Source organism: Oncorhynchus kisutch, linkage group LG22 (genome assembly GCF_002021735.2).
Source record: "Oncorhynchus kisutch isolate 150728-3 linkage group LG22, Okis_V2, whole genome shotgun sequence".
Lineage (NCBI taxonomy): Eukaryota > Metazoa > Chordata > Actinopteri > Salmoniformes > Salmonidae > Oncorhynchus > Oncorhynchus kisutch.
Window position 1 is genome coordinate 54773490 of NC_034195.2, and position 22106 is coordinate 54795595.

The window sequence follows — 22106 nt, forward strand, 5'->3', positions numbered from 1 at the left end:
CCACATAATAATACACACCAGGGCAACAAACGACCTGAGAGCACAGCAGGAAAGAGTGGCCACAGCACTGAAGGGAGTGATTGAAAAGGCTTCTTCTACTTTCCCCAACGCACAAGTGGTTATCTCCACCCCTGCTAACCACGAAAGACTTCCACCCCTCCACAATACAGCGGGTAAATGCAAGTATTTCCCGTGACTGTGCCTCAAAACCAAACGTTTTCCTGGCCCACCACTCCACCCTGGACTTGAACAGCCTCTATGACCAGGTCCACCTCTACAAGGCAGCAGTGCCCACCTTGCCCGGACTCTAAAGGACATCGCTCTCAAACGTATCCCCAACACTCCACACAGGAGCAACAGATCAATAGACACCCCACCCAGACCAGCGAGACACCCTCCCAGATCTGCAGGACCTCCCCCTGGACCTACACATAGAGGACCCATGCCAAGAGGAATTACATCCAGACCAACAGTACACCCAGACACATCCACACCCCCACCCCAACCAATCAACACCCCCCCACGTCAACCATGCCCACACTCCATTTAGGCCCCCCTCAGATCAGACCTATGCCACTCCTGCCCACCCCATGCACCCCACCCCCGCAAAGAGGGCCTCAACATGGAAGCCACACATACGCCCAGGTAGTGAGCGGGCAAACAGTCCCAACCCCCAGTCTCACACTCGCCCAAGCCAATGGCATGTACCAGATGCTCAGCAGGCTTTGCTCACACTTACTGGCCTGAGGCTAAACCACGACCAACAACATTGGACACTCTATGGAACAAAAAGCCTTCACTATATTATCCTGGAATATCCAAGGCCTGAGGTCATCTGCCTTTGGCCTAAAGAGCAGAAACCCGGACTTCACCAAAGAAATCGGTAATACAGACATTGTCATCCTGCAAGAAACCTGGTATAGAGGAGATGGACCCACTGGTTGCCCTCTAGGTTACAGAGAGCTGGTAGTCCCATCCACCAACTACCAGGTGTGAAACAGGGAAGGGACTCAGGGGGTATGCTAATTTGGTATAGAGCAGACCTAACTCACTCCATTAAATTAATCAAAACAGGAACATTCTACATTTGGCTAGAAATTCAAAAAGAAAATTATCCTAACAGAGAAAAAATGTCCTCCTGTGTGCTACCTATATCCCCCCACTAGAATCCCCATATTTAATGAAGACAGCTTCTCCATCCTGGAGGGGGAAATCAATCATTTCCAGGCCCAGGGACATGTACTAGTCTGTGGTGACCTAAATGCCAGAACCGGACAAGAACCTGACACCCTCAGCACACAGGGGGACAAACACCTGCTGGAGGTGACAGCATTCCCTCCCCCATATGCCCCCCTAGGCACAACTATGACAACATAACCAACAAAAACGGGTCACAACTCCTGCAGCTCTGTCGCACGCTGGGTATGTACATAGTCAACGGTAGGCTTCGAGGGGACTCCTATGGTAGGTACACCTATAGCTCATCTCTTGGCAGTAGTACTGTAGACTACTTTATCACTGACCTCAACCCAGAGTCTCTCAGAGCGTTCACAGTCAGCCCACTGACACCCCTATCAGACCACAGCAAAATCACAGTCTACTTAAACAGAGCAATACTCAATCATGAGGCATCAAAGCCAAAGGAACTGAGTAACATTAAGAAATGCTATAGATGGAAGGAATGCAGTTTGGAAACCTACCAAAAAACAATTAGGCAACAACAAATTCAATCCCTCTTAGACAATTTCCTGGGTAAAACGTTCCACTGTAATAGTGAAGGTGTAAACTTGGCAGTAGAAAATCTTAACAGTATATTTGACCTCTCAGCTTCCCTATCAAATCTAAAAATCTCAAATAGAAAACCGAAGAAAATTAACAATAATGACAAATGGTTTGATGAAGAATGCAAAAATCTAAGAAAGAAATTGAGAAACCTGTCCAACCAAAAACATAGAGACCCGGAAAACCTGAGTCTACGCCTTCACTATGGTGAATCACTAAAACAATACAGAAATACACTACGGAAAAAGAAGGAACAGCATGTCAGAAATCAGCTCAATGCAATTGAAGAATCCATAGACTCTAACCACTTCTGGGAAAATTGGAAAACACTAAACAAACAACAACACGAAGAATTATCTATCCAAAATGGAGATGTATGGGTAAACCACTTCTCCAATCTTTTTGGCTCTATAACAAAGAATAAAGAGCAAAAACATATACATGATCAAACACAGATCTTAGAATCAACTATTAAAGACTACCAGAACCCACTGGATTCTCCAATTACATTGAAAGAGTTACAGGACAAATAAAAAACCCTCCAACCCAAAAAGGCCTGTGGTGTTGATGGTATCCTCAATGAAATGATCAAATATACAGACAACAAATTCCAATTGGCTATACTAAAACTCTTTAACATCATACTTAGCTCTGGCATCTTCCCCAATATTTGGAACCAAGGACTGATCACCCCAATCCACAAAAGTGGAGACAAATTTGATCCCAATAACTACCGTGGAATATGTGTCAATAGTAACCTTGGGAAAATCCTCTGCATTATTATTAACAGCAGACTCGTACATTTCCTCAATGAAAACAATGTACTGAGCAAATGTCAAATTGGCTTTTTACCAAATTACCGTACAACAGACCATGTATTCACCCTGCACACCCTAATTGACAATCAAACAAACCAAAATAAAGGCAAAGTCTTCTCATGCTTTGTTGATTTCAAAAAAGCCTTCGACTCAATCTGGCATGAGGGTCTGCTATACAAACTGATGGAAAGTGGTGTTGGGGGTAAAACATACGACATTATAAAATCCATGTACACAAACAACAAGTGTGCGGTTAAAATTGGCAAAAAACACACACATTTCTTCACACAGGGTCGTGGGGTTAGACAGGGATGCAGCTTAAGCCCCACCCTCTTCAACATATATATCAACGAATTGGCGAGGGCACTAGAAAAGTCTGCAGCACCCGGCCTCCCCCTGCTAGAATCCGAAGTCAAATGTCTGCTGTTTGCTGATGATCTGGTGCTTCTGTCCCCAACCAAGGAGGGCCTACAGCAGCACCTAGATCTTATGCACAGATTCTGTCAGACCTGGGCCCTGACAGTAAATCTCAGTAAGACCAAAATAATGGTGTTCCAAAAAAGGTCCAGTCACCAGGACCACAAATACAAATTCCATCTAGACACTGTTGCCCTAGAGCACACAAAAAACTATACATACCTTGGCCTAAACATCAGCACCACAGGTAACTTCCACAAAGCTGTGAACGATCTGAGAGACAAGGCAAGAAGGGCATTCTATGCCATCAAAAGAAACATAAATTTCAACATACCAATTAGGATCTGGCTAAAAATACTTGAATCAGTCATAGAGCCCATTGCCCTTTATGGTTGTGAGGTCTGGGGTCCGCTCACCAACCAAGACTTCACAAAATGGGACAAACACCAAATTGAGACTCTGCACGCAGAATTCTGCAAAAATATCCTCCGTGTACAACGTAGAACACCAAATAATGCATGCAGAGCAGAATTAGGCCGATACCCACTAATTATCAAAATCCAGAAAAGAGCTGTTAAATTCTACAACCACCTAAAAGGAAGCGATTCACAAACCTTCCATAACAAAGCCATCACCTACAGAGAGATGAACCTGGAGAAGAGTCCCCTAAGCAAGCTGGTCCTGGGGCTCTGTTCACAAACACAAACACACATACAGAGCCCCAGGACAGCAGCACAATTAGACCCAACCAAATCATGAGAAAACAAAAAGATAACTACTTAACACATTGGAAAGAATTAACAAAAAAACAGAGCAAACTAGAATGCTATTTGGCCCTACACAGAGAGTACACAGCGGCAGAATACCTGACCACTGTGACTGACCCAAAACTAAGGAAAGCCTTGACTATGTACAGACTCAGTGAGCATAGCCTTGCTATTGAGAAAGGCCGCCGTAGGCAGACTTGGCTCTCAAGAGAAGACAGGCTATGTGCTCACTGCCCACAAAATGAGGTGGAAACTGAGCTGCACTTCCTAACCTCCTGCCCAATGTATGACCATATTAGAGAGACATATTTCCCTCAGATTACACAGATCCACAAAGAATTCGAAAACAAATCCAATTTTGAAAAACTCCCATATCTACTGGGTGAAATTCCACAGTGTGCCATCACAGCAGCAAGATTTGTGACCTGTTGCCATGAGAAAAGGGCAACCAGTGAAGAACAAACACCATTGTAAATACAACCCATATTTATGCTTATTTATTTTATCTTGTGTCCTTTAGCCATTTGTACATTGTTAGAACACTGTATATATATATAATATGACATTTGTAATGTCTTTACTGTTTTGAAACTTCTGTATGTGTAATGTTTACTGTTAATTTTTGTTGTTTTTCACTTTATATATTCACTTTGTATGTTTTCCTACCTCACTTGCTTTGGCAATGTTAACACATGTTTCCCATGCCAATAAAGCCCTTGAATTGAATTGAAATTGAATTGAGAGACAGAGAGAGAGATACAGAGAGAGAGAGAGAGAGACAGAGAGAGAGAGACAGAGATACAGAGAGACAGAGAGAGAGATACAGAGAGAGAGAGAGACAGAGAGAGAGAGACAGAGATACAGAGAGACAGAGAGAGAGATACAGAGAGAGAGAGAGAGACAGAGAGAGAGATACAGAGAGAGAGAGAGAGAGACAGAGAGAGAGATACAGAGAGAGAGAGAGACAGAGAGAGAGAGACAGAGATACAGAGAGACAGAGAGAGAGATACAGAGAGAGAGAGAGAGACAGAGAGAGAGATACAGAGAGAGAGAGACAGAGATACAGAGAGAGAGAGAGACCAGAGATACAGAGAGAGAGAGAGACAGAGATACAGAGAGACAGAGAGAGAGATACAGAGAGAGAGAGAGAGACAGAGATACAGAGAGACAGAGAGAGAGATACAGAGACAGAGAGACAGAGATTACAGAGAGACAGAGAGAGAGATACAGAGAGAGAGAGAGACAGAGAGAGAGAGAGAGACAGAGAGAGAGAGAGAGACAGAGAGAGAGAGAGAGAGAGAGAGAGACAGAGAGAGAGAGAGACAGAGAGAGAGATACAGAGACAGAGAGACAGAGATACAGAGAGAGAGAGAGACAGAGATACAGAGAGACAGAGATACAGAGAGACAGAGAGAGAGAGATACAGAGAGACAGAGAGACAGAGAGACAGAGAGAGACAGAGATACAGAGATACAGAGATACAGAGAGACAGAGAGAGACAGAGAGAGAGATACAGAGAGACAGAGAGAGAGAGAGACAGAGATACAGAGAGACAGAGAGAGAGATACAAAGAGAGAGAGAGACAGAGATACAGAGAGACAGAGAGAGAGATACAGAGAGAGAGAGAGACAGAGATACAGAGAGACAGAGAGAGAGATACAGAGAGAGAGAGAGACAGAGAGACAGAGAGAGATACAGAGAGAGAGAGATACAGAGAGAGAGAGAGAGACAGAGAGAGAGAGAGAGAGAGACAGAGAGAGAGATACAGAGAGAGAGAGAGACAGAGAGAGACAGAGAGAGATACAGAGAGAGAGAGATACAGAGAGAGAGAGATACAGAGAGAGAGAGAGACAGAGAGAGAGAGAGAGAGAGAGAGAGAGAGTAATTCCACGGTCCTTACGGATAACCCAGCTCCATGAAGTTGTTCCAGATCTGTTTCAGTACCATGATGACTCCCATTTGTAGACACAGATCGATCAGACAGCCACTGGGGTGGCACTGAAAATAAGAAACATTTTTTTTAAACTATTCATTACAGTACAAATCACTGAGTGAAAGAAACCACAGTCATTTCCACATTGTATGCGCCAGACTTACTGCAACTGAATGAAACAGAACAAAGTAAAACAATCCCAAAGTATTATATTCATATAAAACCTCATGCTTTATAAATCAGAGAGAGCTTCATTAAATCACTTTTAATTGACAACTCAAATTCAACGGGTGATGCACGCTAGCCATTTCAAGCTAATGTTAAGCGTTTGTATTGAGCACTGTTACAAACTAAAATGGATTAGTTATGAAAGAGATTAATGGTGAACTTTTACGACAAAAGGAATGATTACATGTAAAAGTAATCATAAAAAACAAATATGGTGTTGATGAATCCCTATTGTGCGCCGTAAAATCTTCCCTTAAACGGCGAACCTAGACACAGTCTGAGTGAAGACATTAGCTTCAGTTTCATTCTCAGGACAACTTACAAGCTTTTCGCTAGACTCGCATTAACATCTGCTAACCATGTGTATGTGATAAATAAAATTAGATTAGATTTGATTTTATTATGTTATTGTTAAAAAGGGAAGGGGGGATACCTAGTCAGTTGTACAGGGAGATACCTAGTCAGTTGGAAAGGGAGATACCTAGTCAGTTGTACAGGGAGATACCTAGTCAGTTGTACAGGGAGATACCTAGTCAGTTGTACAGGGAGATACCTAGTCAGTTGTACAGGGAGATACCTAGTCAGTTGTACAGGGAGATACCTAGTCAGTTGTACAGGGAGATACCTAGTCAGTTGTAAAGGGAGATACCTAGTCAGTTGTACAGGGAGATACCTAGTCAGTTGTACAGGGAGATACCTAGTCAGTTGTACAGGGAGATACCTAGTCAGTTGTACAGGGAGATACCTAGTCAGTTGTACAGGGAGATACCTAGTCAGTTGTACAGGGAGATACCTAGTCAGTTGTACAGGGAGATACCTAGTCAGTTGTACAGGGAGATACCTAGTCAGTTGTAAAGGGAGATACCTAGTCAGTTGTAAAGGGAGATACCTAGTCAGTTGTAAAGGGAGATACCTAGTCAGTTGTAAAGGGAGATACCTAGTCAGTTGTAAAGGGAGATACCTAGTCAGTTGTACAGGGAGATACCTAGTCAGTTGTAAAGGGAGATACCTAGTCAGTTGTACAGGGAGATACCTAGTCAGTTGTAAAGGGAGATACCTAGTCAGTTGTACAGGGAGATACCTAGTCAGTTGTAAAGGGAGATACCTAGTCAGTTGTACAGGGAGATACCTAGTCAGTTGTAAAGGGAGATACCTAGTCAGTTGTACAGGGAGATACCTAGTCAGTTGTACAGGGAGATACCTAGTCAGTTGTACAGGGAGATACCTAGTCAGTTGTACAGGGAGATACCTAGTCAGTTGTAAAGGGAGATACCTAGTCAGTTGTAAAGGGAGATACCTAGTCAGTTGTACAGGGAGATACCTAGTCAGTTGTAAAGGGAGATACCTAGTCAGTTGTACAGGGAGATACCTAGTCAGTTGTACAGGGAGATACCTAGTCAGTTGTACAGGGAGATACCTAGTCAGTTGTAAAGGGAGATACCTAGTCAGTTGTAAAGGGAGATACCTAGTCAGTTGTACAGGGAGATACCTAGTCAGTTGTACAGGGAGATACCTAGTCAGTTGTACAGGGAGATACCTAGTCAGTTGGAAAGGGGAGATACCTAGTCAGTTGTAAAGGGAGATACCTAGTCAGTTGGAAAGGGGAGATACCTAGTCAGTTGGAAAGGGAAAGGGAGATACCTAGTCAGTTGTAAAGGGAAAGGGGGAATACCTAGTCAGTTGTAAAGGGAAAGGGAGATACCTAGTCAGTTGTAAAGGGAAAGGGAGATACCTAGTCAGTTGTACAGGGAGATACCTAGTCAGTTGGAAAGGGGAGATACCTAGTCAGTTGTAAAGGGAGATACCTAGTCAGTTGGAAAGGGGAGATACCTAGTCAGTTGTAAAGGGAGATACCTAGTCAGTTGGAAAGGGGAGATACCTAGTCAGTTGGAAAGGGAAAGGGAGATACCTAGTCAGTTGTAAAGGGAAAGGGGGAATACCTAGTCAGTTGTAAAGGGAAAGGGAGATACCTAGTCAGTTGTAAAGGGAAAGGGAGATACCTAGTCAGGTGTAAAGGGAAAGGGGGGATACCTAGTCAGTTGGAAAGGGAAAGGGGAGATACCTAGTCAGTTGTAAAGGGAAAGGGAGATACCTAGTCAGTTGTAAAGGGAGATACCTAGTCAGTTGTAAAGGGAGATATCTAGTCAGTTGTAAAGGAAAAGGGAGATACCTAGTCAGTTGTAAAGGGAAAGGGAGATACCTAGTCAGTTGTAAAGGGGGGATACCTAGTCAGTTGTAAAGGGGGATACCTAGTCAGTTGTAAAGGGAAAGGGGGAGATACCTAGTCAGTTGTAAAGGGAAAGGGAGATACCTAGTCAGTTGTAAAGGGAAAGGGAGATACCTAGTCAGTTGTAAAGGGAAAGGGGGATACCTAGTCAGTTGTAAAGGGAAAGGGGGGATACCTAGTCAGTTGTAAAGGGAAAGGGAGATACCTAGTCAGTTGTAAAGGAAAAGGGAGATACCTAGTCAGGTGTAAAGGGAAAGGGAGATACCTAGTCAGTTGTAAAGGGAGATACCTAGTCAGTTGGAAAGGGAGATACCTAGTCAGTTGTAAAGGGAGATACCTAGTCAGTTGTAAAGGGAAAGGGAGATACCTAGTCAGTTGTAAAGGGAAAGGGAGATACCTAGTCAGTTGTAAAGGGAGATACCTAGTCAGTTGTACAGGGGGATACCTAGTCAGTTGTAAAGGGAGATACCTAGTCAGTTGGAAAGGGAGATACCTAGTCAGTTGGAAAGGGAAAGGGAGATATCTAGTCAGTTGTAAAGGGAAAGGGAGATACCTAGTCAGTTGTAAAGGGGGATACCTAGTCAGTTGTAAAGGGGAAGGGAGATACCTAGTCAGTTTGTAAAGGGAGATACCTAGTCAGTTGTAAAGGGAGATCCTAGTCAGTTGTAAAGGGAGATACCTAGTCAGTTGTAAAGGGAGATACCTAGTCAGTTGTAAAGGGAGATACCTAGTCAGTTGTAAAGGGAGATATCTAGTCAGTTGTAAAGGGAGATACCTAGTCAGTTGTAAAGGGAGATACCTAGTCAGTTGTAAGGGGAGATACCTAGTCAGATGTAAAGGGAGATACCTAGTCAGTTGTAAAGGGAGATACCTAGTCAGTTGTAAAGGGAAAGGGAGATACCTAGTCAGTTGTAAAGGGAAAGGGAGATACCTAGTCAGTTGTAAAGGGAAAGGGAGATACCTAGTCAGTTGTAAAGGGAAAGGGGGATACCTAGTCAGTTGTAAAGGGAAAGGGGGGATACCTAGTCAGTTGTAAAGGGAAAGGGAGATACCTAGTCAGTTGTAAAGGAAAGGGAGATACCTAGTCAGGTGTAAAGGGAAAGGGAGATACCTAGTCAGTTGTAAAGGAAAAGGGAGATACCTAGTCAGTTGTAAAGGGAAAGGGAGATACCTAGTCAGTTGTAAAGGGGGGATACCTAGTCAGTTGTAAAGGGGGGATACCTAGTCAGTTGTAAAGGGAAAGGGGGAGATACCTAGTCAGTTGTAAAGGGAAAGGGAGATACCTAGTCAGTTGTAAAGGGAAAGGGAGATACCTAGTCAGTTGTAAAGGGAAAGGGGGATACCTAGTCAGTTGTAAGGGAAAGGGGGGGATACCTAGTCAGTTGTAAAGGGAAAGGGAGATACCTAGTCAGTTGTAAAGGAAAAGGGAGATACCTAGTCAGGTGTAAAGGGAAAGGGAGATACCTAGTCAGTTGTAAAGGGAGATACCTAGTCAGTTGGAAAGGGAGATACCTAGTCAGTTGTAAAGGGAGATACCTAGTCAGTTGTAAAGGGAAAGGGAGATACCTAGTCAGTTGTAAAGGGAAAGGGAGATACCTAGTCAGTTGTAAAGGGGAGATACCTAGTCAGTTGTACAGGGGGATACCTAGTCAGTTGTAAAGGGAGATACCTAGTCAGTTGGAAAGGGAGATACCTAGTCAGTTGGAAAGGGAAAGGGAGATATCTAGTCAGTTGTAAAGGGAAAGGGAGATACCTAGTCAGTTGTAAAGGGGGATACCTAGTCAGTTGTAAAGGGGAAGGGAGATACCTAGTCAGTTGTAAAGGGAGATACCTAGTCAGTTGTAAAGGGAGATACCTAGTCAGTTGTAAAGGGAGATACCTAGTCAGTTGTAAAGGGAGATACCTAGTCAGTTGTAAAGGGAGATACCTAGTCAGTTGTAAAGGGAGATATCTAGTCAGTTGTAAAGGGAGATACCTAGTCAGTTGTAAAGGGAGATACCTAGTCAGTTGTAAGGGGAGATACCTAGTCAGATGTAAGGGAGATACCTAGTCAGTTGTAAAGGGAGATACCTAGTCAGTTGTAAAGGGAAAGGGAGATACCTAGTCAGTTGTAAAGGGAAAGGGAGATACCTAGTCAGTTGTAAAGGGAAAGGGAGATACCTAGTCAGTTGTAAAGGGAAAGGGGGATACCTAGTCAGTTGTAAAGGGAAAGGGGGGATACCTAGTCAGTTGTAAAGGGAAAGGGAGATACCTAGTCAGTTGTAAAGGAAAAGGGAGATACCTAGTCAGGTGTAAAGGGAAAGGGAGATACCTAGTCAGTTGTAAAGGGAGATACCTAGTCAGTTGGAAAGGGAGATACCTAGTCAGTTGTAAAGGGAGATACCTAGTCAGTTGTAAAGGGAAAGGGAGATACCTAGTCAGTTGTAAAGGGAAAGGGAGATACCTAGTCAGTTTGTAAAGGGAGATACCTAGTCAGTTGTACAGGGGGATACCTAGTCAGTTGTAAAGGGAGATACCTAGTCAGTTGGAAAGGGAGATACCTAGTCAGTTGGAAAGGGAAAGGGAGATATCTAGTCAGTTGTAAAGGGAAAGGGAGATACCTAGTCAGTTGTAAAGGGGGATACCTAGTCAGTTGTAAAGGGGAAGGGAGATACCTAGTCAGTTGTAAAGGGAGATACCTAGTCAGTTGTAAAGGGAGATACCTAGTCAGTTGTAAAGGGAGATACCTAGTCAGTTGTAAAGGGAGATACCTAGTCAGTTGTAAAGGGAGATACCTAGTCAGTTGTAAAGGGAGATATCTAGTCAGTTGTAAAGGGAGATACCTAGTCAGTTGTAAAGGGAGATACCTAGTCAGTTGTAAGGGGAGATACCTAGTCAGATGTAAAGGGAGATACCTAGTCAGTTGTAAAGGGAGATACCTAGTCAGTTGTAAAGGGAAAGGGAGATACCTAGTCAGTTGTAAAGGGAGATACCTAGTCAGTTGTAAAGGGAGATACCTAGTCAGTTGTAAAGGGAGATACCTAGTCAGTTGTAAAGCGAGATACCTAGTCAGTTGTAAGGGGAGATACCTAGTCAGTTGTAAAGGGGGATACCTAGTCAGTTGTAAAGGGAAAGGGGGATACCTAGTCAGTTGGAAAGGGGGATACCTAGTCAGTTGTACAGGGAAAGGGAGATACCTAGTCAGTTGTAAAGGGAGATACCTAGTCAGTTGTAAGGGGAGATACCTAGTCAGTTGTAAAGGGGGATACCTAGTCAGTTGTAAAGGGAAAGGGGGATACCTAGTCAGTTGGAAAGGGGGATACCTAGTCAGTTGTAAAGGGAAAGGGAGATACCTAGTCAGTTGTACAACTGAATACCTTCAACTGAATTGTGTCTTCCTCATTTAACCCACATTATTGGTTAAAGCCTTCTGAACCATATCGATCAGTGTAATAACCTGGGCCACATTCGTCCCTTTTATAAAGCAGACCAGAGCTCTCTACAAGGAACAGGGTGACCAGAGCTCTCCTCGGGGAACAGGGTGACCAGAGCCTCTACAGGGAACAGGGTGACCGGAGCTCTCTACAGGGAACAGGGTGACCAGAGCTCTCTACAGGGTGGCCAGAGCCCTCTACAGGGTGACCAGAGCCCTCTACAGGGTGACCAGAGCCCTCTACAGGGAACAGGGTGACCAGAGCCCTCTACAGGAACAGGGTGACCAGAGCTTTCCTCAGGGAACAGGGTGACCAGAGCTCTCCTCGGGGAACAGGGTGACCAGAACTCTCTTCAGGGGTACAGGGTGACCAGAACTCTCTTCAGGGGTACAGGGTGACCAGAACTCTCTTCAGGGGTACAGGGTGACCAGAACTCTCTTCAGAGAACAGGGTGACCAGAGCCCTCTACAGGAAACAGGGTGGCCAGAACTCTCTACAGGAAACAGGGTGACCAGAGCTCACCTCAGGGAACAGGGTGACCAGAGCTCTCTTCAGGGGTACAGGGTGACCAGAGCTCTCTTCAGGGAACAGGGTGACCAGAGCTCTCTTCAGGGGTACAGGGTGACCAGAACTCTCTTCAGGGGTACAGGGTGACCAGAACTCTCTTCAGGGGTACAGGGTGACCAGAACTCTCTTCAGGGGTACAGGGTGACCAGAACTCTCTTCAGGGGTACAGGGTGACCAGAACTCTCTTCAGGGGTACAGGGTGACCAGAACTCTCTTCAGGGGTACAGGGTGACCAGAACTCTCTTCAGGGGTACAGGGTGGACCAGAACTCTCTTCAGGGGTACAGGGTGACCAGAACTGTCTTCAGGGGTACAGGGTGACCAGAACTCTCTTCAGGGGTACAGGGTGACCAGAACTCTCTTCAGGGGTACAGGGTGACCAGAGCCCTCTTCAGGGGTACAGGGTGACCAGAGCCCTCTGCAGGGTGACCAGAGCCCTCTTCAGGGAACAGGGTGACCAGAGCCCTCTTCAGGGAACAGGGTGACCAGAGCCCTCTTCAGGGAACAGGGTGACCAGAGCCCTCTTCAGGGAACAGCGTGACCAGAGCCCTCTTCAGGGAACAGCGTGACCAGAGCCCTCTTCAGGGAACAGCGTGACCAGAGCTCTCTACAGGGTGACCAGAGCTCTCTACAGGGTGACCAGAGCTCTCTGCAGGGCGACCAGAGCTCTCTGCAGGAAACAGGGTGACCAGAGCTCTCTACAGGGTGACCAGAACTCTCTACAGGGTGACCAGAACTCTCTACAGGGTGACCAGAGCTCTCTACAGGGTGACCAGAGCTCTCTACAGGGTGACCAGAGCTCTCTACAGGGTGACCAGAGCTCTCTACTGGGTGACCAGAGCTCTCTACTGGGAACAGGGTGACCAGAGCTCTCTACAGGGTGACCAGAGCTCTCTACTGGGAACAGGGGTGACCAGAGCTCTCTACTGGGAACAGGGTGACCAGAGCTCTCTACTGGGAACAGGGTGACCAGAGCTCTCTACTGGGAACAGGGTGACCAGAGCTCTCTACTGGGAACAGGGTGACCAGAGCTCTCTACTGGGAACAGGGTGACCAGAGCTCTCTACAGGGTGACCAGAGCTCTCTACAGGGAACAGGGTGACCAGAGCTCTCTACAGGGAACAGGGTGACCTTTAGAACACAGACCATGGTTTAGTTGTTGCTTCCTGACTCCACTCACCTCCTCCAGTCTCCATCTATTGAACAGTTGGTTATATTTCCCTGGTCTGCCGGCGAACCTAGACACAGTCAGAGTGAAGACATTAGCTTCAGTTTCATTCTCAGGACAGTTCAACACTGGGGGGGGGGGGTGGATTGAAACTTGCACAGAACCTTACTCACACAGACAACTTATTTGGTGAATCAACTTATTCGGGGAATATGAGAAATCATGAAATTGATTTTTTTTTTTTTTAAATAATCCATTTGAAAAGAGAACCTACAATGGAAAAGAAAGGGGGGAGCCTGTAGAACTTCTGCTGTTTATTGAGCGCGGCTCCCCCCCCCAAAAAAAAACCCTGTCTGTTACGACATTTATTAAGGTGACCTTTAATAGTTACCTTCCAAGGAAGAAAGCGATGTAGAACGTAGAGCTGTTCAAGTTTACAAACTGGAAGAGAAACATCTTGAGAGCAAAACTGTTCTCCCATTCTGACTCAGTCCGTGGGTGTTCTACAGAGAGAAGGAGGGGGAGAGAGAGAGAGAGAGCGAGAGGAAGAGATAGAGGGGGAGAGAGAGAGAGAGGAAGAGAGAGAGAGAGAGAGAGGAAGAGAGAGGAAGAGAGAGAGAGAGAGAGAGAGAGAGACAGAGAGAGAGCGAGAGAGAGAGGAAGAGAGAGAGAGCGAGAGAGAGAGAGGAAGAGACAGAGAGCGAGAGAGAGAGAGAGGAAGAGAGAGAGAGCGAGAGAGAGAGGAAGAGAGAGAGAGGAAGAGAGAGAGGTGACATGTACTTCTGAAGCTGTTAGTGAAGCAACATATGTGTATCTTAACGAGGGTTATGCTCACCTAAATTGGTGAGAAGGTAAGCCACCTTCTCATATACCTGAAGGGAGAAAAACAAAGCTGTTTTGAGACAGATACCCACCCAGATACCCATCACATCACAGATACCCACCCAGATACCCATCACATCACAGATACCCACCTAGATACCATCACATCACAGATACCCATCACATCACAGGTACCCACCTAGATACCATCACATTACAGATACTCACCCAGATACCATCATATTACAGATCCCGCCCAGATACCATCACATTACAGATACCCGCCCAGATACCATCACATTACAGATACCCGCCCAGATACCATCACATTACAGATACCAATCACATTACAGATACCCACCCAGATACCATCACAGATACCAATCACATTACAGATACCCACCCATATACCATCACAGATACCCATCACATTACAGATACCCACCCAGATATCCATCACATTACAGATACCCACCCAGATACCCATCACATTACAGATACCCACCTAGATACCCATCACATTACAGATACCCACCCAGATACCATCACATTACAGATACCCACCCATATACCATCACAGATACCCATCACATTACAGATACCCACCCAGATACCATCACAGATACCCATCACATTACAGATACCCACCCAGATACCATCACATTACAGATACCATCACATTACATATACCATAACATTACAGATGCCCACCCATATACCATCACAGATACCCATCACATTACAGATACCCACCCAGATACCATCACATTACAGATACCATCACATCACAGATACCATCACAGATACCCATCACATTTCAGATACCCACCCAGATACCATCACATTACAGATACCATCACATCACAGATACCCATCACATCACAGATACCCACCCAGATACCATCACATCACAGATACCCACCCAGATACCAATACCATTACAGATACCCACCCATATACCCATCACATTCACAGACATGGTGATCAGAAAGTTACAATTTGGCTGTGGCTCAATATGCAACATTACCTTGTAGATCAATATGCAACATTATCCAGTGGATCAATACACAACAATATCCTGTACGACTGTGGATGAGGTGGCTTGGCATAACAGTTTGGTAAGACATCCATCACATTGAGAGTCATTATGATCATGAAGTTGATATAGACTCCGGTTCCAGAGGATTATATTTACCTTTATTTAATTAGGCAAGTCAGTTAAGAACAAATTCTTATTTTCAATGACGGCCTAGGAACAGTGGGTTAACTGCCTGTTCAGGGGCAGAACGACAGATTTGTACTTTGTCAGCTCGGGGGTTACTAGTCCAACGCTCTAACCACTAGGCTACCCTGCCGCCACAATGAGACATGATCATGAAGTTGATACAGACTCTGGTTCCAGAGTGTTATAGGGTCAGAACCCACCACATTCAGAGACATGATGATCATGAAGTTGATATAGACTCTGGTTCCAGAGGGTTATAGGGTCAGAACCCACCACATTCAGAGACATGATGATCATGAAGTTGATATAGACTCTGGTGCCAGAGGGTTATAGCGTCAGAACCCACCACATTCAGAGACATGAGGATCATGAAGTTGATACAGACTCTGGTGCCAGAGGATTATAGGGCCAGAACCCACCACATTCAGAGACATGATGATCATGAAGTTGATATAGACTCTGGTTCCAGAGGGTTATAGGGTCAGAACCCACCACATTCAGAGACATGATGATCATGAAGTTGATATAGACTCTGGTGCCAGAGGGTTATAGCGTCAGAACCCACCACATTCAGAGACATGATGATCATGAAGTTGATACAGACTCTGGTGCCAGAGGATTATAGGGCCAGAACCCACCACATTCAGAGACATGATGATCATGAAGTTGATACAGACTCCCGTTCCAGAGGTGGCAAACTGCCAGTTCTTCTTGACAAACTCCCAGTCGATCGATGCAAACTTCTCCATGGCAATCAGTCGGAACACCACCACCGCAAACACCGCTGTCAGGACCAGAGAAATCTGGAGAGGAGACAAACATATAACCACACACACAGATACACACACAGATAGAAAGTGGAAGGGGCGAGAGACAGAAATATACAGCAGAACTAGACTACTTATGAAGCTGTCAGTTTTGGGGGTAGCACATCCTGTCTGGGTCTGGGAACGTGTTAGTTTTGGGTAATACATCCTGTCTGGGAACGTGTTAGTTTTTGGGGGTAGTACATCCTGTCTGGGTCTGGGAACGTGTTAGTTTTGGGTAATACATCCTGTCTGGGTCTGGGAACGTGTTAGTTTTGGGGGTAGTACATCCTGTCTGGGTCTGGGAACGTGTTAGTGTTGGGTAATACATCCTGTCTGGGTCTGGGAACGTGTTAGTTTTGGGGGTAATACATCCTGTCTGGGTCTGGAAACGTGTTAGTTTTGGGTAATACATCCTGTCTGGGTCTGGGAACGTGTTAGTTTTGGGTAATACATCCTGTCTGGGTCTGGGAACGTGTTAGTTTTGGGGGTAATACATCCTGTCTGGGTCTGGGAACGTGTTAGTTTTGGGGGGTAGTACATCCTGTCTGGGTCTGGGAACGTGTTAGTTTTGGGGGTAGTACATCCTGTCTGGGTCTGGGAACGTGTTAGTTTTGGGGGTAGTACATCCTGTCTGGGTCTGGGAACGTGTTAGTTTTGGGGAAAATACATCCTGTCTGGGTCTGGGAACGTGTTAGTTTTGGGGGTAGTACATCCTGTCTGGGAACGTGTTAGTTTTGGGGGTAGTACATCCTGTTTGGGTCTGGGAACAAGTTAGTTTTGGGGGTAGTACATCCTGTCTGGGTCTGGGAACGTGTTAGTTTTGGGGGTAGTACATCCTGTCTGGGTCTGGGAACGTGTTAGTTTTGGTGGTAGTACATCCTGTCTGGGTCTGGGAACGTGTGTTTACAAATGTCTAGACTCTGTGGAGCAACATTGTTAAACAATGACTCACTGTCACATTTCACAGACTCTTGACACGTCCTATTGCAGTTGAGTAGATGAGCAACAACACACATCACAACAACAGAGGGGCAGAGTCACTGTTTCCAAGGAGTGGCTGTTGTATTGATGGGTTCCCTCCACCAGGGGGTGGTAGTAGGCTGCTAGAAAGCTCATCACTCTAGTAGTTAGAAAACTGTGTTCCAGGGTTGTTCCAATTCCAATTCCAATTCGATTTTCAATTAAAACACTTCAGTGTACTTCTAGAATGTACTGAATTGAAATGGAATTGACCCCAAACCCTTACAGTATGTACACACTGAGGACAGATCTACAGTAAAGGCCTTTTTATTTGTGTGATGGAAGGTCTTACCTGTGAAGTAGATCCCAGACACAAACAGAAAGACACAGATCCACAGTACAGCCTGATAACTCATGTGATGACAAGGTCTTACCTGTGAAGTAGATCCCAGACACAAGCAGAAAGACACAGATCCACAGTACAACCTGATAACTCATGTGATGACAAGGTCTTACCATGAAGAAGATGCCAGACACAGAGATTATGAGTCTGCTGAGTTTGTCAGTGAAGGGCTGGAAGGGCTCCGGCTTGCCAGAGATATGGTTTACTCTCTCTAACCTGGAGTACTTGGCTTCGAACTGGGGCCGCAGATTCTCCTGGGACAAACACACATACACTGCAGTGTATCATTTCAATTACTCTGATATTTCTGACTGAAACTAATCAAGAGATACCTCCCATCCACACAATGCTCAACTGTATCATAAGAAACATTGAAATAGCTGAATAGGATGTGAAATCATCTCAAATAACCAGATATTGCTGAATGATAAATGACTTAACACTAGTGTACATACATGTAGATGTCTCTGACATTATTTCACATGAAAAAAACAGATACATCTGTCTGGACCAACCTCTTCCTCCTCCCAGTCGATGAGGTCCCAGTCATACGTCAGCTCCGCCCTCCTCCTCTTCCAGAACTCCAGGAACACCGTGGCTACAGGGACAACATTCCAACAGAACACGGAGGAGGGATCGATCAACCTTCACGGAATGACTTTAGTGATTCATTCCAGTAGCCTGAAATTTCTGAACCTGTTTTGCTAAAATTCCACTCCTTGTACTCTGTGACATATCATGTTTGGCATGACGATTGGCAAGGAGTGGAACGATAGCTCTTGGGGGTGTCAGATGTCTCTTGGGGGGGGGGGGGGGGGGGGTACTTAAAGTCAATATCTTTGACAATTGTGGGAGGGCCCACATTGAAATTTGAATTCTCAAAAGGGGAAATATCTCTATGGCACATTCCCTAAACTCAGACACATTGGATACACGTGAGAACATGGTGACTTCAAAGACTGATTCAAATGTATTTTTAATGTGCAGCAAGATTCAACTTGAATGGAGCTTGACCCACTTCAGTTTAAAGAGAGAGAGAGTAGACGGGGGAAAACAAGCTTTAGATGTCTGGGCTCTTTCACCTGGTCTACACACCTACACTACACCTACACCTACACTACACCAGACCTACACTACACCTACACCGGACCTACATGACACCTACACGACACTTCAGTTAAAAGAGGGAGAGTAGACGGGGAAAACAAGCTTTAGTGTAGGTGTAGTGTGACACCTACACTACACCTACATGGCACCTACACTACACCTACATGGCACCTATACGACACCTACACATACACTACACCTACACCTACACTACACCTACACTGCACCTACACTGCACCTACACTGCTCATCATAATATTTCTACGAGTGTATTTACACTGTTTTAATCAAATGCAATACAACAAGGTAGACAGCAGAACTACCTGTTGTATTGAGGGCTTTTTTGGTGAAACGCTTATTAACAATCCCTTAAAACCAACCATGCAGTAATACACATCATATATTTATTTACACACTGGATTCTTGACATTACTTACTAACTTACTTGATGTATCAAATACTTATGTCATGCAATAAAATGCTAATTAATTACTTAACGATCATACAATGTGATTTTCTGGATTTTTGTTTTAGATTCCATCTCTCACAGTTGAAGTGTACCCATGATAAAAAATTTCAGACCTCTACATGCTTTGTAAGTAGGAAAACCTGCAAAATCAGAAGTGTATCAAATACTTGTTCTCCCCACTGTATGCCTGCAACAACAACAGAAAAGGTTTCTCCCATAAAGGATGATGGCAAGGAGACGTAGAGTCACTAAAATGATACAGTAGATTTATTTGAAAGTGAATTGGTTTTGTCGACAGTTGTTTTGTCTTTGCTATATCGGATTAAGTGATATGACATGCTATTTTATAAAATTATTTCTCTGTAATTAATATTACCTGATTAAACTAAACATGTAAATGTAATTAACTAGAAAGATGGGGCACCACGAAAGAATGTTTATAGAGCTGTTATCTTCCGAATAAACTCTTAAAGACCTCTTTTACATCAGTCAAGTATTAATCGTCACCTTATTCAGTCTCATCTAAACGGCGTAGAATTCTTCACGAACCCAACAAGTTGAATAAGCAATACAAAATTTGGTTTAATTATTTATTCACGAAATACCTAAATAATCACACAGAATTATATATACACAGGATGGATCATACATTGATTACTAATTATGTTATAAAACGTCCCTGGTGGACGGAACCGATATGACGGCTGGTTACACAAAGAAAGGGCGTTGGGTTTGAATGAAAGAGCAGGAAGACTGAGGAACAAAAGGATTGGGTCTCTATCAGACCTTATGAAGTTATGCTATCATAGATACAGAATCTTATGCATTCTAAATAACCGCCCATTTGGAAACGAAAAATGCAAGAAATATATTTACTCTGAGCTGAGTTTCGATAGATTGGTCGTAGAGGGAAGGTTGGGTTGCCCAGAAGGGATCTCTTGTCCTTTGAAGAATATGTCTGGTGGTAGAATGGATACGTTGTAGTACCGTCGTCGTGTGGTAGAACGGATACGTTGTAGTACCCTGTCTTTCTGAAGAGATTGTCCGTCCTTTCCTAGCCCACGTTTACAGCTGCTGCTGATAACTCGACGTCTAGGATGTTCTTCTTTAGTGAATAAGAGTTCAAAGTTCATACCAAGTTGCCATACTATAAGCTCATGCTATATTCTGGCTGGTATAGTTGAATTCAAAATTCATCCTTCCAGCGTGTCGATCGTCACGTCCACATTGAAATTCGCCCTTTTTAACGTATGGACAGCAGTCCTCACATCATCGGGAACACAATGCTAATTTCGTTAGGTTGTTGTTGTTCAACCATTCGCAACCAGAGCTCACACTGAGGTTGGCTTAGTAGTTGATGTTAGCCCTTTTAAGGTATGGACAGCAGTCCTCACATCCTCGGGAACACTATGAATTTTCATCAAAGGGGCTTTTGTAGTGGTGGGAGAGAAGGGCGTGTTTCATAGTTTACAACCAATGTCTGTTCACAAGGGCGGGGCCACTGAGTTGAGCGTAGTTCACTTATGAAAAACAATTCACTCATTTAGAAGCAAAAATTACATTTAATGTTTTCACAAATAGTTTCATATTTAAACATTTTAATTGCGCAACAATTCCATGTGAATCTAATAACTAGAATGTGTAGACTTTCCAAGATACAGTTTATGTCATCCTATCATCAGTAATAATGTCACAGACGACAACTGATCTGACATCATATTCTTGAAGTGCCAACGGATATTTTCAACTGGTTGGATTACCGAAATGTGGTTCCGTTCCCCAACCTTTTGATGTTACCACACTCTCTATGTTAAAAAAGGGCTTTCCAAGAGTCACATTTGTAGAGTAGAGAGAGGAAAGGGGGAAAGATATTTATGGGGGTCATAAACCTCACCAATAGGGCAAAGTCATGACACAGTTTTTCTTTCTACAGTATGTACAGTGGGGCAAAAAAAGTATTTAGTCAGCCACCAATTGTGCAAGTTCTCCCACTTAAAAAGATGAGAGAGGCCTGTAATTTTCATCATAGGTACACTTCAACTATGACCCACTGTATCTGGCTCTCTAGTTATTGTCTTGATTTTTCAGGTGAAGAAGTTCCTTACTTTTTCAGAGCTATGTGCAGTTGAGTTCAGAGATAAATATATTAAATGCTGGCTACAGTTGTGTAAGCGTAAACGTGTGTACCCACAAATTATTGAAAATAACCAAATCTCTTGGGCCATTGGAACATGAGAGAAAGACCCTGTTTTTCCAGATGACTGTGTGATCTCACTGTTGACCGCAAAATGCTACAGAGGGTGGTGCGGACAGCCCAGTACATCACTGGGGCCCAGCTCCCTGCCATCCAGGACCTCTATACCAGGCGGTGGTGAGGACAGCCCAGTACATCACTGGGGCCCAGCTCCCTGCCATCCAGGACCTCTATACCAGGCGGTGGTGAGGACAGCCCAGTACATCACTGGGGCCCAGCTCCCTGCCATCCAGGACCTCTATACCAGAGGGTGGTGAGGACAGCCCAGTACATCACTGGGGCCCAGCTCCCTGCCATCCAGGACCTCTATACCAGAGGGTGGTGAGGACAGCCCAGTACATCACTGGGGCCCAGCTCCCTGCCATCCAGGACCTCTATACCAGAGGGTGGTGAGGACAGCCCAGTACATCACTGGGGCCCAGCTCCCTGCCATCCAGGACCTCTATACCAGGCGGTGGTGAGGACAGCCCAGTACATCACTGGGGCCCAACTCCCTGCCATCCAGGACCTCTATACCAGAGGGTTGTGAGGACAGCCCAGTACATCACTGGGGCCCAGCTCCCTGCCATCCAGGACCTCTATACCAGGCGGTGGTGAGGACAGCCCAGTACATCACTGGGGCCCAGCTCCCTGCCATCCAGGACCTCTATACCAGGCGGTGGTAAGGACAGCCCAGTACATCACTGGGGCCCAGCTCCCTGCCATCCAGGACCTCTATACCAGGCGGTGGTGAGGACA

General features: G+C 44.9%; 1 protein-coding gene across 2 annotated transcripts in view; it reads right to left on the reverse strand.

Moving 5' to 3' along the window:
- Window positions 1-22106, reverse strand: part of LOC109866055 (anoctamin-3) — an 87409-nt gene that overhangs the window by 12727 nt on the left and 52576 nt on the right. For both annotated transcript variants that reach the window (XM_031801542.1, XM_031801541.1), the window contains exons 15-21: window positions 18054-18136; window positions 17652-17792; window positions 16005-16169; window positions 14155-14191; window positions 13711-13822; window positions 13332-13389; window positions 5685-5782 (exon numbers count right to left, since the gene is read on the reverse strand). In XM_031801542.1, coding sequence (XP_031657402.1) covers window positions 5685-5782; window positions 13332-13389; window positions 13711-13822; window positions 14155-14191; window positions 16005-16169; window positions 17652-17792; window positions 18054-18136 — 694 coding nt within the window. The remainder of the gene's footprint in view (window positions 1-5684; window positions 5783-13331; window positions 13390-13710; window positions 13823-14154; window positions 14192-16004; window positions 16170-17651; window positions 17793-18053; window positions 18137-22106) is intronic.